Source organism: Solea solea, chromosome 11 (genome assembly GCF_958295425.1).
Source record: "Solea solea chromosome 11, fSolSol10.1, whole genome shotgun sequence".
NCBI classification, from domain to species: Eukaryota; Metazoa; Chordata; class Actinopteri; order Pleuronectiformes; family Soleidae; genus Solea; species Solea solea.
This window is the reverse complement of record NC_081144.1, coordinates 3,229,024-3,245,174: the sequence shown is the minus strand read 5'-3', so window position 1 is coordinate 3,245,174 and position 16,151 is coordinate 3,229,024. Positions and strand designations below refer to the sequence as shown.

General features: G+C 42.5%; 1 protein-coding gene across 9 annotated transcripts; it reads left to right on the top strand.

The window, feature by feature from the left end:
* The first annotated feature begins 400 nt into the window (after window positions 1-400).
* Window positions 401-16,141, top strand: brpf1 (bromodomain and PHD finger containing, 1). 9 transcript variants are annotated; one of them, XM_058642387.1, is made up of 18 exons: window positions 401-656; window positions 3,393-3,522; window positions 3,600-4,192; window positions 4,966-5,155; window positions 5,235-5,522; window positions 5,615-6,132; window positions 6,282-6,473; window positions 6,569-6,707; window positions 7,518-7,646; window positions 8,028-8,475; window positions 9,374-9,679; window positions 10,175-10,453; window positions 10,544-10,691; window positions 11,531-11,664; window positions 12,192-12,304; window positions 12,428-12,582; window positions 14,450-14,591; window positions 14,688-16,141. In XM_058642387.1, exons 2-18 carry the CDS (start codon window positions 3,499-3,501, stop codon window positions 14,739-14,741), a joined length of 3,852 nt encoding a protein of 1,283 aa, XP_058498370.1. In that variant the 5' UTR covers window positions 401-656; window positions 3,393-3,498; the 3' UTR covers window positions 14,742-16,141. The 9 variants fall into 9 exon arrangements, with proteins under 9 accessions (XP_058498370.1, XP_058498366.1, XP_058498363.1 ...); XM_058642383.1 differs by having other exon boundaries at window positions 3,393-4,192; window positions 6,282-6,471; window positions 6,576-6,707; XM_058642380.1 differs by having other exon boundaries at window positions 3,393-4,192.
* The last annotated feature ends 10 nt before the right edge of the window (window positions 16,142-16,151 follow it).

Sequence of the window (16,151 nt, the reverse complement as noted above, 5' to 3'; positions counted from 1 at the left end):
TAATTTAAATCTTCAAATAACACTAATATTAAAATAAATAAAAAATAAATAAACATAGACTTATTTGAAAATAAAAATGTGAAATATATATATATAAGTTCCAATATGTAGTAGTAGTAGTATTAGTAATACAATAGGAACTATTAAATGTTGATTTAATTGTATATACAGTGTGGTTCACAGTCAGTTGTGGCGGACATCTTTGAAACAAAGCCACAGATTCGCGACACTCGGCACAAAATTAGGTGGAAATATTTTGTCGACTATAAAATAAAATAAAAAATCTCACAGTAAAATGATTAAAGGTAATTTCTTTTATGTTTAAGAAGGCGTGTGTAAAAGGTGGATATACGCTCTCTGTGAGTCGACAAATGGACCCTGCCTGTGTGGCGAAAGTGCCGACGGCCCGCGTCTGCGGCGTAACGTTCCAGCAATGGTTGCCCCTTTTGTTCAAGCGAGTTTCTCAAGTATTCCCAACACAATGAAACGATCTGGATGTTACATAGTTTTATAAAACCATTCCACTGCTCCTGCGCGTTCTGTGTTCCTCGCCTGGGATCCGCAAATGAATTTTAAAAAATCGAAAAAATCGATCTGCAGCTCTTCCGATCCGGAGTGAGGTTTCCGAAGCACGCAGTCCCGAGGAGCGTGGAGTAGTAAGTGTTTATAACGTTAGTCCTGATGTGTAGCGTTTAGCGGGAGAAAGCGGCTCCTGTTGTGTTTACATCGCTCTTAATTCGTAGTCTTCGTAAAGTCGTTCCTGGTTTTAATTCCGCGACTGTAATTTCAGTGAAAGCACAGAACCAAGTAATGAATCCCCCCCCAAAACAACCCTAGCTATTCACACATTTTCACAACATTTCACTGCCACGGAGTGGAACTAATTCTTTGATCGAGTATAGATACGTGTATCGATATGTGATTGAATCATAACCACAATCACAGCACAGTGTACTGTTTGTAGTTGAATTGTGTGTTGGTTCATCGCAACTGTTCACACTGTGTGTTTACGGGGCTCTGCATGTCAATTGTGGAGGGAAACACTGTGGAGAAGTGATGTGTGATCCAAGTTACAGTGAGACTACAGTGATTTAATCTCACAGCACTCTTGTGTTCATTAGTTGTTAAAAATGATTAAAACACGGCGTTATTAACGTAAGTGTAGCATATATCTGTGTCTGTGTGTGTGTGTGTGTGGCTAACGGCTGCTCACAGCGACACATTAGCACGCGAATTATAAACCGACGAGTTAATGTTGTTGAGCTGAATGAAAACGTGGGAAACAGAGGGACGTTTGCAAAAAAATCGTTTTCAACGCACCGAGTAACGGTGCTGTGTTTTGGAAAGAGAATTGTTGTTGTTGTTGTTGTTTGCTAGTTGCTGTTAGCATGCTGGCTAACAGCGCCAGACTGCAGAGGCTCATTGTTTGAGGAGGAAGCTACGGCTAACGCTGGCGAGCTAGCATGCATTAAGTGTTTCAGTTTGTAAAGCTACGGGAGCTTTCGGGCTACGGTTGTTTTTCTTTATTATTATCATTATTATTATTATTATTATTGTTGTTGTAACCTATGGGTTTGAACTGTATGTAGTGTTTGTCTGCTATGCTAATTAAACCACTGTAGTTAGCATGGAGCAGAAGGAGCTAACCTAACACACACAAGTTGCACCTGTTATTACAGTAACAGAAGATAAACGATTCGTGTGTAGATGCAAATGGTACATCTTTTGATACTCTTCAGTTGACTGGAACACTTAAAGCACTTTAAGTGAGTGCAGTATCTCCTGATTTTATACGTTTTACATGTGTAAAATTATATGTTTATGAATACCTGGATTTTCCAATTATGTGCAATATCTAGCTGTTTTTTTCTTTAATTCTTTACTGACTGGGGCACTTTTGAGGATTATATATAGTATCCAGTACTTTATTATATTTGAATTGGCCATAGCATTTAAGGCAGTGGTTATCAAACTTTTTATACCACCTGAAAATATTGAGTAACACCATCATCGCCGGCGCATTTATATAAAGTTGTGTAAATAGGCCGAGCAAAATCAGCTACGGACAATTTATTATTACATTTTTGTTCTTCATTTCATTTTCTACGCACTCGGCTCCACTCCGATCACACGCTCCGGTATATACAGTAGAACAGGATCCTCCAAGTACCACCAGAGGAAGCTTGCGTACCACCGCCGGCACATGTACCACAGTTTGAGAACCATGGCTTTAAGATACTTTTTGGCGTTATACCACTTAACTTGAGGTCTAATTAAACCTAGTATCTCTCATGTGGAGGATAAAGCGGTAGAAGATGGTTGGGTGTAAGTTGAAATCTCATTTCATTCTACCTCATACTATTTATCAATTTGTTTACATGCTGTTAAGGTTAAGAACCTCACAAATTACTAATTGATAAGTTTAATTGTATATAAAGTAAATATTTTCACATGTTGCATACACATGATAGAAAATAGTGGCAAACAATGTGAAAAATAATTACAATTGTGGAGTAAAGACTGGAAAAGGTTTCTCCCGAGTTTTCTGTTCACAAGATGTTTTTAAGGTTTCGTTTAAAATCTGACTCGATGACACATCGGAGCCATAGTTCGCTAAACCAGCTCTGTGTTTTTGTACAGTATGTTGCTAAACTGACCAGGTCACTTTGATGTTGCTCTGATGTGTTACTGTATCAATGCACATGATGCTTGCTGGCGACAAGTTCGAAACATCCATGTACAGTTTTTATGTTCCTTTGATGTAACTGTTGATGAAAGCAGTTTTATGTCAATATTAGTTCAAGGAATGTCTGTCTGTCTGTCTGTCTGTCTGTGAATTGCAAAACTGTTCAATGGGTCGTTTGACAGGATTCAAACTTGGCAGGTGATTAACTGAGGTCAGCTTTATCGCTAAATGAGCTGCTTCCATATGCCTGAAGATCCAATAGAGAGAGGCAATGTGTCCTGCATGTGAAGCTGAGTCAGTTCAAGCCCTAGATGTGGGTACTGACTTTTAGGTTTTGCGAGAATTTCCTTTATCTCCCAAGTACACAAATCAAAGTTGTATTTGAAAGGAATAGACAAAAAGAGAGGTGGTGCTGGTAGTCTCCAGTGAGTAAATATACTGTTTAAGGATTCCTGCAAATAATCTGGAACATTATGCTTCATTTTTTTCCAGGTAATAGTGAATGCATGGCATTATCCATTTACTAGATTTGTTTGTTTTTGCTTATATACAGTACACAGATCACCAACATTGAAACAGATAACCTACTTTTAATGTTATTATGGTTCATGCTCCGTTTATATTGCATATAAATACACAACACATTGTGAAAGAGAAGTCTCTGCAGTTGATCCATCTGTGCTTCCTGTTTGTTTCCTATCTGCAGATGTAATCTTGGGGAGCATCTGTCCCAGCGGTGGCTGTTGGCACAATGGGGCTGGACTTTGACGTGAAAACATTCTGTCACAACCTGCGGGCCACCAAACCCCCGTATGAGTGCCCGGTGGAAACTTGTCGTAAGGTTTACAAGAGCTACAGTGGCATTGAATATCACCTTTATCACTATGACCATGACAACCCAACCCCTGCACAGACTGTACCACAGAAGAAGAGGAAGGGACGGCCTCCCCGTGCATCTCTGGCAGGGTCAGGAGATACTGATGATGGAGGCAACGGAGGCGGAGGAGGGCTGGGGCATGGAGGGAACACCCCGGGTAGCCCCAACCATTCGGATCGCTCTAACTCCCCGGGCAGAGAGACAATGACCTATGCCCAGGCACAGCGCATGGTCGAACTGGACTTTCAAGGACGTATTCACCGCATAAGCATTTTTGAAAACATTGACGTGGTATCAGAGGAGGACAGTGATGCAGAGAGTGCTCCACCATCTGGTACAGGTGGAAATGGTGGAGGAGTTTGTAACGGTAGTGACGGGGGAAACGGAGGTAGCGAGGTAGGAGGGAGTGGCAAGGACCGGTCAGATATCCTGTCTTCTAACGGGGGCAAAGCCACCCCAAAGTCCGGGAAACATAAGAGTAAAGAAAAGAAGAGGGATGGCTCATCCCATCATCACAGCGCTCAGTCTGGACCTGCAGTCAAGCTGCCCGAAGCAGTGTTCAGAGAGCTGGACCAAGACAGACCTGATGCCCCTCCCCGGCCGTCATCTTACTACAGGTATTGCATTGAGTGAGTTGAATGGAAATCCTTAAACCTCAGCCAGACCCCATCCTTTCATAAAGTCCCGTAAATGTTGTTTTGACAATCATGTTAACAAACAGCAAAAACCAAAACAACAGATGGATAAACATGGGTCAAAATATAACCTTCAATACTTGGAGATAATCATTTTTTAAGTACATGTCTGGTGTTTTAGATGAGGCAATTTATGCTCTTGTTTTGGAAATATTCAGAGGCTAGGTCAATTTTAATTGGAAAGCTCATTTCATATGCTGAGGCAATTCATTAATACTACTGGAACCATTTCAAAATAGAAATAGAGAAAAATCTAAAATGATACAAAGAGAATGCACAAAAAATAAGATAAGATATTTTGAGATAAGAGTTGCTCATTCTCAAAAGCTGAAGTTGCTGAAGAAGAGACTCCGTTTTTCAGGTGTTCCAGTGTTGAGGGACATAAACACAAAACGTTGCTTCTCAATGTTTTGCTCTGACTCTTGGAACAGTCTGGAGATCAACACCTACTGATCTGATATGTCATGTGAAAGGTCAGAAATAAATGTATTTTGGTTCTGATCCATTTAAATTGTACACAGTCACCACTTTGTTTGCAGCTCATTGTCTTTAATCTAGCAGGAAATTAATTTAACCTCAGATTCATCACAAAAGTCTTAATTTCCTCCTCATACAGAAAACTGAAGTGGATGCTAATCCTAGTTTGACACCTTTCTCCACTTGTACTGTGTGTAATAATGCATTGTTGTCTCTTCACTGGTGTTCAGGTACATTGATAAGTCTGTGGAGGAGCTGGATGAGGAGGTGGAGTATGACATGGATGAGGAAGACTGCATCTGGCTTGAAATCATGAACGACAAGCGGCGGTGTGACGGCGTAACACCCATCCCTCAGGAGGTCTTTGAGTACCTCATGGATCGCTTAGAGAAGGAGTCCTACTTTGAGAGCCACAACAAGGTACACCTCTGTTTGTATTCTAAAAGGGAAGATTATGTTTTAACACAGGAAAATGTACTAACTCTCTACTTTCACTCAGGCCGACCCTAGCACCTTAATCGATGAAGACGCCGTCTGCTGCATCTGCAATGACGGGGAGTGTCAGAACAGCAACGTGATCCTGTTCTGCGACATGTGTAACCTCGCGGTCCACCAGGAGTGCTATGGCGTGCCCTACATCCCGGAGGGCCAGTGGCTGTGTCGCCGCTGCCTGCAGTCTCCGAGTCGAGCTGTGGACTGTGCGCTGTGTCCCAACAAGGGAGGAGCTTTCAAGCAGACGGACGATGCGCGATGGGCACATGTAGTGTGTGCGCTGTGGATCCCAGAGGTAAAGATCATTTTTCAACACTGTTTTTTTCTATTAAATTCTCTTTAATTGTAGCACGTTATCACAAAGTATTCCTTTCTGCTTTTCCTCAGGTCTGTTTTGCCAACACGGTCTTTCTGGAGCCGATTGACAGCATCGAGCACATCCCGCCTGCACGCTGGAAACTCACCTGCTACATCTGCAAGCAGCGAGGTTCAGGCGCCTGCATCCAGTGTCATAAAGCCAACTGTTACACAGCTTTCCACGTCACCTGTGCCCAGCAGGCGGGGCTCTACATGAAAATGGAGCCCGTCAGGGAGACAGGGGCCAATGGCACCTCTTTCAGTGTCCGCAAGACGGCCTACTGTGACATCCACACACCACCGGGCTCAGCCCGACCTCTGGCAGGAGTAGGCGGGGCTAGCATGGGCTCCTCTCACAGTGACGGAGAGCTGGAGGAGGACGACGAGCCCAGCATCTGTCATGATGAAGACTCCAAGGGCTGGAGCTCGGAGCGAGCCAAGAGGGCAAAGGCAAAGTCGAGGCTTAAGATGAAGAGAGCGAGGAAGATCTTAGCTGAGAGGAGAGCTGCCGCTCCAGTGGTGTCTGTGCCCTGCATACCTCCCCACAGGTAAACGCATACACCACATGCTGCACCTGTATGTGCACAACCCCAGGAAGCACAAATGTCTGTTTACCTTTTGTAACCTTATCTCCTAGTAAACACGTTCTTGTTTACTAGAACACGTAAACACGTTTATTGTTTTGTTTCCCCTCCAGACTCAGCAAAATCACCAGTAACTTAACGGTACCCAGGAAGAGCCAGTTCATGCAACGACTTCACAGCTATTGGACCCTGAAGAGGCAAAGTCGCAACGGTGTACCTCTGCTGCGCCGACTCCAAACCCACCTGCAGTCACAACGGCACATTGAACCCGTCCCACCACAACCTCCATCGCAGCTTCCCATAGTAAATAACACCAGTGTTTTATAATATATGATGAGTATTCTATTGTTTAAAAACCATTGAACTGACTTGGTGTGTTTTTGGGTTCGATCGTGTTGGTGTTGCAGAGAGACAGTGAGGAGAAACAGGCGGCCTTGAAGGAGCAGCTCAAGGCCTGGCAGAGACTGAGGCACGACCTTGAGAGAGCCAGACTACTGGTGGAGCTCATCCGCAAGAGGGAAAAACTCAAGAGGGAGACGGTGAGACCTATATTAGATTTATTTCTATCACATATACTTCTTGCCATAATTATTGAGTATATGCAGTGTAAAAGCCTTTTCCCTTCATTTCATAATCAAAGTTATTATACAACAATTAATAGTATTTATTCATTTAACCTCTATCAAGTCAATGTGAGCTCTCACAGCAGCTCACAGATCTAATCAATCAGAATATGCTGTTTTTGACATTTAAAATATATAAAAATAAGCAAATGCACACAGCTGGGACTGTTCATGCACGGGACCTTCCTCAAATCTCTAAAATGTTGGTTAAGTTTAAGCTCTTGATCCAAAATAAGCTCTCCTCTTGTTTTCAGCGTTGTCTTTATCCAGGTATTTATTGTCTTTTAAAAAAAATAATAATAATAATTTAAATGACAGAACCAGCTCGTCATCACTAGATGCGGAATGTTCCGAAAAGGGTGCAAATATAAAAATCTGTGTCTATTGCATAGTAATGTATATGTAAAGCTAACTGTATTAATTACCTTTGCTGACAGATATTAGAGGATGTTGTATAGGACAATGATTATGCAGTCTCAAAAGCTATTTTACAGATTTTTTAAATAAAATGTCTGGTTTTTTTTACCACTTTGCATTTTTCAATCATTGTAGTTAATGTCAGACTTCAAGAATGCATTTGTTGTGATCTGTCTGACAGTGTAGGTGGGTTAGGTGTTTAAGGAACCCACTTAAACACAGAATTCCTACTGCACTCTGCAACCACACACTTAGTACTTGAATGAGGCATCATGTGAATATAGTTTTAACACATGTGTCTGTGTTCAGATTAAAGTGCAGCAGATGGCTCTGGAGATGCAGCTCACTCCGCTCCTGGTGCTGTTGAGGAGTACGCTGGAACAGTTACAAGAAAGAGACACTAACAACTTTTTCACTGAGCCTGTACCACTGGCAGAGGTAAACACACACACATGTACACACAGGTTTGTGCATCTATCTAACGACTTGCATTTATTGGCCAAACCCAAGCCTTATCCCTAACTTTCACCATAACCATTTAATGCTTAACCCTAACCTTTATCTAACCACAATTCAAATCTTCTGGTCAGTGCTTACACACACAAAGTACCACTGTTCCTTTTGCATGTCAGTGTGATTTTTGTCATCTGATAACTTGGGATTGTTTATGTTTGTCTCCCCAGTCTACAATCTATTTGTATAATACACTCCCTGGTCACTTTATTAGGTACACCTATACAGTCTAATGCAATCTACTCCAACACCTCTGCCACCTTTTCTACTTATAATGGCCAGTTTTCTCTATCTGCTACGACCCAGGTGCCAGACTACCTGGACCACATTGACACTCCTATGGACTTCCAGACCATGTGGAACCTGCTGGAGTCCCATCGCTACCTCACCTTCGAGGCCTTTGAGGCCGACTTTGGCCTCATTGTCAACAACTGCCTCAAGTACAACGCCAAGGACACTGTCTTTTATCGAGCTGCCCTGCGGCTCAGAGAGATGGGTGGGTCCGTCATAAGAACAGCCAGGCGGCAAGCTGAACGAATAGGCTTCGACTACGAGACCGGCATGCACCTCCACCGAGAGCCGAGTCCAGACACTCAGCGCGACCAAGACAGAGACAGAGACCGAGAACGAGACCGAGAGAGGGAGCGCGAGCGGGAAAGGGAGCGAGAGAGGGAGAGAGAGCAAGAAAGGGAAAGAGACAGGGAACGAGACAGAGAAAGAGAAAGAGAACGACCGTTGTCTTCTAATGAAGAAGGTGAGTGATTTTTCACTTAAATTTTGCATCAAAAATTTAAAAATACATATATATATATATATATATAAAAATATATATATTTATATATATATATATATATATATATATATAAATATATATATTTATATATATATATATATATATATAAATATAAATATATATATTTATATATATATATATATATATATATATATATATATATATATATATACACATGTAAAGTGCTTTAATTTGAATGGGAAATTGTAGGTCATTTGATTTCATGACTAATTAACACCAAGGCTACAATATGTTCTAGAATAACAGACCCTTGGCAGATTTCACACTTGCTCTACCTTGCATTACTGTGTGGTGTGAATGTGAGGGAAATACTGGAGACAGATGAGGTGTGAGGAGAGAAATAGGAGGAGGATGGGAGAAGTCTGTTTGGCACAAAGGGGCAAAATAGAATCATTTTCCATGTGGTTTGTTAAAATGGTGGTTGTTGTGGTACTGACGCATCACTGAAAACATGGCTGCCAGTGGGGACGCAAGGAAAAAGTATTATTTCTGTGTGTATAAGAGAGAGTGTGTATTACAATGAGATCAAACAGATCTTCTGCACAGTGAAGCCTCCTGTCCAGTAGATGGCGCATGAAAAACTGTTTGATTGTTCATTTATCTATCCATTCATCCTATTTTCATCGGTTTCATATGTGTTTATAAAATGAGTCGTTGTGCATACCTGAAGAGCCTCAGGTCAAGTTCCTTACAGATATGCTCAATTTAATGCTGACAAGCTTTTGTGGTATAATGTTGTCTGGTAGCACATTTCTTCTTCCAAATGAACCGATTTTGGTCATTATTGACTCTCTTGCTACCTCTGAATTTGTTGAACAGCTTTCTTTTTTCCGCTCAGACCTGCTCCTGCCAGAAAACCGCCGACGGCTGCCGGAGGAGCAGCTGCATTACCTGCAGGTGCGTCTCGACGAGGTCAACTCGGGGAAGCACAGCATCGGTCAGTCCCGGAGAGCCAAAGCTCTGCGCAAAGAGATCAGTGTCATCAAGAGAAAGCTCGCGCACCAACGGGAGGGAGGTTCCGGCATGGTGGGCCGGGAGTCTGTGGGAGGAGGAGACCGGGGGTCGTCGCTCCCCCATCACCCCTCGTCTTCGGGACACCATGACGAGGGGGGAGAAAGCAGCAGCCAGGAGATTAGTGGAAAAGGTGAGTATAGAAGGATGGTGAATTTCATCAGTAGGGATATCGCTAGGATTTTATCAACACTGATGCTGGTACTGCTTATTAATACTGAACCTTTTTAACTGATAGTCATTGGACTGATCCTGTAATTTCTTAAGCAGCAGCAGAAATCAAACTCACTGCACGTCCTTGTGTATAAACTGTTGCATCTCTACATTCGATACTGCCATTTTATATAATACAAGTCTCTGTGTTTTTTGCTAAATCAAGCAAAGTGAGCCCAAACCTTTGAGCACTGCTCGCAAAGTTCAAATTAACGTAACATAAATATTGACAGCAGCACTGTTTGTCCAAATGCTTATCAATACTTTGGCACTGATGAGTGAGGAACTGATAATAAGTATTAGTTGTTGATGGATAACCACATCTTTATAATTAATGTGCTTGAGCTGTTAAAGGGAATGTTTGTGATAAACACCTGCTTACATTCCTAAATTATAAACCTCTCTCCTCGTCAAGATCTGAGCGTCTCCTCGTCTGCCCTGGCTCCAGAGGTGGGCCGTCGCACATCGGTCCTCTTCTCAAAGAAGAACCAAAAAATGGCAGGACCCCCCAAAAGACCGGGGCGCCCTCCCAAGAACCGGGATGCCGGCTACGGTGGGGCAGGCGTGAGCCAAAGCCCCATTGGCCCCCCACAGCTGCCCCTGCAGTCTCACAGTAGGCAGCGGAAGAGGCCTCGCAGCCCGCGCAGCACCTCCAGCTCCGACAGTGACAGTGACAACGATGACCTGCTGCCAGGTACGGCACCCACGCGAGCAATGAACGTCTCCGTTCAATTTTAAATGTGTACACACGCACTGATCTCCGTCTCTGTGCCTTTTCTTTCAGGTCTGCCAACAAACGGATTTGACGGTGGAAACCAGCCGGTGACAGAGAGCTTCCTCGTTTACAGAAACGAGCCTCGTCTTCCTCGTTCCAGCTCAGACTCTGAGTCCACAACCAGCAGCAGCAGCAGCGCGGCATCCGACAGGACCAGGTGATCAGTGCACACACAAACAGTGAACTCACAAGTCTGACAAATCAATGTCAAATCAAATTTACCAACAGGGTGTAGCACATCTAGCTGCTGCTGCTGCTACACACGCTCGGATAAATGCAAGCAGAAGTCGAGTTTTCTCTCCGATTTCTTGCTTTACATTATCCTGCAAAGTTCTTATGCAGTTTTTGATCAAGAATGCCCAAAATATGTTGCCTAACTCAGCTTTAACAGATCACAAAAAATAGCCATACCAGCATTATAAGGTAATACTTTTTTCAGTTCCACAACTTGCAGGTTTATTTTGCAAATTACACGCAGTTGTTTTGACTTCTCGGGAGTCTTATTGTGACTTTGAGGTTGCGGTGTAGCCCACAGAGATGCCAGGAAGTGGCTGCACCTGGCTGCTGGTCAACAAGAAGCCTTCCCAGCATGCAGCTTCTTGTAAAACCACAGCTTGACAGTTTATTTGAGTTAATATTTTAGTTAAATAACCTTTACCCTAAATATATAAAAAAACTTTAAAGTTTTGGGGGGTTTTTAACTAGTGTGTCCAGCTAGTATTATTCCCTTATGATTCCAGAATCATCGTGTATCATGGAACAGTGGCACTGGATTCATATGTACATTTTGTTTTTGTTGTATTTGTCAAAATTGAAGAGACGACAAAAAAGATGACATGTGGTTCATCTGATAGCACAGTGTGGTTTGCTGCTGACTGGGGTAAAAATGTAAGCTGTTGATAACATCTTTGACCAGACCAGCTGTATATTAGTGCACACGCACTTAAATATTTAAAGTTAAAGTCTATTATCTCTCTCTCTCCTTCTATCTCTCAGTACAACTCCCTCCAAACAAGGCAGAGGGAAGGCGTCGTTCTCTCGCTCTGCTTTCCAGGAAGACAGCAGCGAAGAAACATCAGGCACAGAAAATGATTCCTACTCCGTCGGAGGATCGCGAAGCGTTTCACACAGTAAGCACATTTTCACAAACTCACCCACACACACACTCACAACCGTGTGTCAGTGCATCCACATCCACAAGTCGTTACTGCAAGCTGGAGTCGATTTTATTAACTGATAAACGAATGTCAGATTGTTGCTGCCTTGTGCTTTGTTTTTCATCGACGATGTTCATATCTACGGTCTGTGTAGTTTTTAAGCAAATAGATACAGATCCGTAAGTGATTCAGTAGCAATTGGACTTAGGAAGACGTTTCATCTCAAACTCTTCAAAGTGGTGAAACTACAAGTCCACTTACTACTGAGTCAATCACTCAGTAGTAGTGTTTGATTGTACACTGTCGATCATTTCTGGACATCTGTTCACAAACGGCTAAAAGTCGACAATAAAAGAAGACTTGGAAAGGGAAAAAAGGAAAAAGACTTCTAAGATGAATTGCTAATTATAAGAGGCAGTTTCTGAAACTTGGTGAAAAGTTAAATAATTCAGCTAAATAATTATGACATGTCTTCCTCTTCCTGTGTTTGCTACTGTCAGTGCGTGGCCGGTCCAGGTCAGGATGCTGGATGACCTCTGATGACTACACCTCTCTGGAGGCTCTGGACCTGGTGTGGGCCAAGTGCAGAGGTTATCCTTCATATCCTGCTCTGGTGAGAACAGATTGAGCTGCTTCCGTGGGCTGAAGTCCAGTAAGCTGTTGTGTTTAGAGCACCCTGGCGCTTCTGACTGCCGCTGTATTTCTAAACCTCCTCTTGTGGCCGTTTTGCGCACAGATAATTGATCCGAAGATGCCCAGAGAGGGCGTGTTCCACCGGGGCGTTCCAATCCCTGTCCCTCCTCTGGACGTGCTGAAGCTTGGGGAGCAAATGACGCAGGAGGCCCGAGAACACCTCTTCCTGGTTCTCTTCTTTGACAACAAGAGAACATGGTCAGTGCTTCAGGTCATCGTTTCAGGGCTCATTCACATGAGAAAAGATTTGTCTATCGTCTTTGTTTGTACACAAAGTTTGTTCACAGCACACAAATTTTAGGTACATTCTCCATGTCTTCTTATCCTTTTTTGGTGTATTTCTGTGGCACCACATATGGGCCTGGCACAGTACATATATATATACATCGTTTAAAGTCATGAAGCTATATCTTTTAAACAATGCTGTGTTTGCTGAAAACGTCCGTGTGGATTTGGCCTTAGTTGTTTATTGTCTCTTGTTTTTTTCCACTGACATTCACTGTGTTTTTTTCTAAAATAATGATGAAATGTGCAAAAAAACAAGAACCTCAGCAAAAATGCCTCCTGATGTTAGTGTGTGTGTGCATGTGTGCCTCTCGGTGGTGATAGTTCAAAGGAAACTGCTCGCTTTTTTTTTTTTTTTTATTGAAGTGCAAGACGCCAGAACGGTTTGCAGAAATAGGGCAAACGTGGTTCTTGAGAACTGGAGAGGAAGGAGAAGAACACATTGTCTTTTAGGTCATAGTTTGTTACAAGAAGACACATTTTTAACTGCCGCTACGGTGGTGATCATTCGAGCCAGCAATCAGAAGGTCCACAGTAATACACGCGAAACAAGCTGTTGAAGGTCCGGTGTGTAACAAGGGCTGATGGCACTAATTGAATATAAACTACCTATAACTCATTTCAAGTTAAGCAATTTCAATACATTATTTATGATTCTGATTCTGAAGTATCCCCAAAAACTGACACTTTATACCAAAAATCCAGGTCAAGGCACACACACTTAGATGAAGCGAGAGCCGAAACACATTGGTTAAGCTAAGTTTTTAAACTATAAAAACTTAGCTAAACTTTAAAACCTGGATTTTCAAATGTTTTTGAAAACACCTGTGGTTTAAGGACACCAGCAGTTCTCCTGCTAAGTCTCTCTTCTACCCATACGTATGTTTGTAAAAGTGAATAATAACCACTTTAAAATGAAAAATGTTTGGTTTTTGTAGCCTTAGAATAAGACGTTACTTTAGACATGGCCTTGCTTTACAGAGGACACCATCTTACACCACCATGTTTCTGCAACAGCCCAAACAGAGAAAAAACAGCTTGTGTGTGTGTGTGTGTTTCATTCAGATTCTTACACAAACAAAGTAGAACAACAGCCTTCCTTGTATGTGAAGGCCACCACAGAGTCCTCCGTTTGTTACCGTCTGCAGTCTCATCATTAGATCTTTTAATTGTATGGAATTAGGAGGTTTGTTCATCTTTTAGCAGGATTACACAAAAACTACTGAAACTGTGGCTTGGAGGAGGGAGTTATGAACAAAGAAGTAATAACATATTGGAGCAGATCTTATTTTTTTTTTTATACTATTCTGCTCTATTGGCAGCTGTGGATGGAGTTATGTTTCTGGTTTGTTTTTGTGTACTTCTCGAGGTCAGTTGGACGTTTTGGTCACTGTGACTCCACAAACATTTATTTTGACTCGTGAATGCATTATTATAAGAACACCTCAAGAGAATATTTTCAAATGTGGCACACGTGTTCACTTGGACTTGGGAAAAGTCACCGTGGCCTCTCAAAATTCTTTTTAAAGTCAACATGCACATGTTTTCTCAACACAGGCACAGAAGTGCTCAATTTTGCCTTTCTTCAACATCGTGAGATAGAATAGAATTTGATCAATAATTCAAAAACATGCTGAGATTATTCTGAGGATAATCAGATGTGATGTAAAATGTTGTTTTAATCTGGCTTTTCTGCCCTTGGAGCCCACAAATGCAGTATGAATATGATAAAACTGTTTGTAAACCTTTTATCTTGTATGTTTTTTTTGTGTGCATGCAGGCAGTGGTTGCCGCGCTCTAAGCTGGTGCCGCTCGGAGTGGACCAGGAGCTGGATAAGGAGAAAATGCTGGAAGGCAGGAAATCCAACATCCGCAAGTCGGTGCAGGTGGCGTATCACCGCGCCATGCAGCACCGCAGCAAGGTGCAGGGAGATCCCAGCAGTGAAACCAGTGACAGTGACTGAACACACACACACCCACAAAGACACACACACATACGTATGTGTTGGTCCTCACAGGCGCTGTGCGGCGGCGGTGGGTCCAGAAGTCAGACTTTGGGACCCTGCCTGTAAGTTTTCTCTACACAGAGCCCAGTCGTGAACAGTCAACAGTGCCAGCAGCACCGAGTGGAGAAAAGACGTCCACTCCTTCAGCCCCAAGACTCGCACACTCCTCCTGCACACTAAGCCCTATTTAATCAGACGTGTAAAATATTGTAAGTAAGAGAATTGAAGAGAGAGAAAAAAAGAATAATGATATTTGATTGATGGAAAAAGTATGCTATGTTCAGAATCATGAATCAGAATATTCCTTTATATGTGGTGAATATGTATGTTTGATAAGTTTACAGATCTAAAAAAAGAAAGAAAACACACACAAGAGGACATAGTATTACGCTAAGATGTGCACACAACTCGGCCTCTCACGGAATTTATTACCGTAGACTGTAGATACAGAAATGGACGTAGTCTTCCAGTCGCAAAACAGAAGTCCCGCTTTGAACCCTCCACATTCACAACTTGATCCATCTTGGAGGATCGTGGCGGGCGCTGGTGCCAATCCCAGCCGACGTAGGGTGCGAGGCGTGGGGACACCCTGGACAGGTCGCCAGTCCATCACAGGGACACACAGAGACAAAGAGCCATTCACTCTCACACTCACACCTACGGTCAATTTAGAGTGTCCAATTTGCCTAATTCCTCATAGGAAATTCAGAGGTCATCTGCAACCGGGCACATGTTGGACAATATTAGCTGGCAATCACACTGGTGTCCACTCACATGTGCCGAACTTTAGCGTCTAGTTTGTCGACATCATGTTCTATTGAAGGAGAGCTGAGACGTAGAAGTTAATTTCTTTATATGCTTGCCTTCAAACGGAGTTCTTGTTTGTGGATAACTTCCATCATATTCTCTGGGCTTTTCTAAACTGGAAGACTATGTCCTCGTTTATGTGCAGTCTGTGTCACATACACATAAAGCATTCCCATGTGAGAGCAGGGAAATGCAGAAAAAGTAAACACAACAGGCCTGGTGCTGGTGTCGTTATTTAGCGGAGCACAAAAAAAAGAGACTATTGAGGCCCAAACTGAGGGCAAACCAACGTTAATGTTATTTATTCTGCTTCCTCCTCCTTTTTTTATTTTTATTTTTTCCTCAAACAAGGTCCACACGTTTGTTTCAACACAGCCGACTTCTAATCACTCCGACCACACGAGGCGCTGTCACGTGGCTGCCACGTGTCCTCTGTTTTTACAGTTTTCCTAATAATGTAGGTCTGTGTCGCACAGGCCTCCGGTCAGAGAATAATAATGAGGACTAAAAAAAAAACAAACAAAAAAAACTGAAACACTTGATGGCCTCACTGTCTGTCTTAGTCTCAGGCTGGTGGCTGTAGAACTTTTATATAAACAGATTACATGAAGATAGAAGTTTAATAAAAAGAATTGAGTTTTTTGTAAAAAACAGAACAACTGTGGCTCG

Coding starts and splice junctions, on each gene's coding strand:
- brpf1 (XM_058642380.1), top strand. CDS start 3,438: ATGGGGCTGGACTTTGACGTGAAAACATTCTGTCACAACCTGCGGGCC. Junction 8,476..9,373: donor GTTGTCTTCTAATGAAGAAG/GTGAGTGATTTT, acceptor TTTTCCGCTCAG/ACCTGCTCCTGCCAGAAAAC. Junction 10,692..11,530: donor GCGGCATCCGACAGGACCAG/GTGATCAGTGCA, acceptor TCTATCTCTCAG/TACAACTCCCTCCAAACAAG.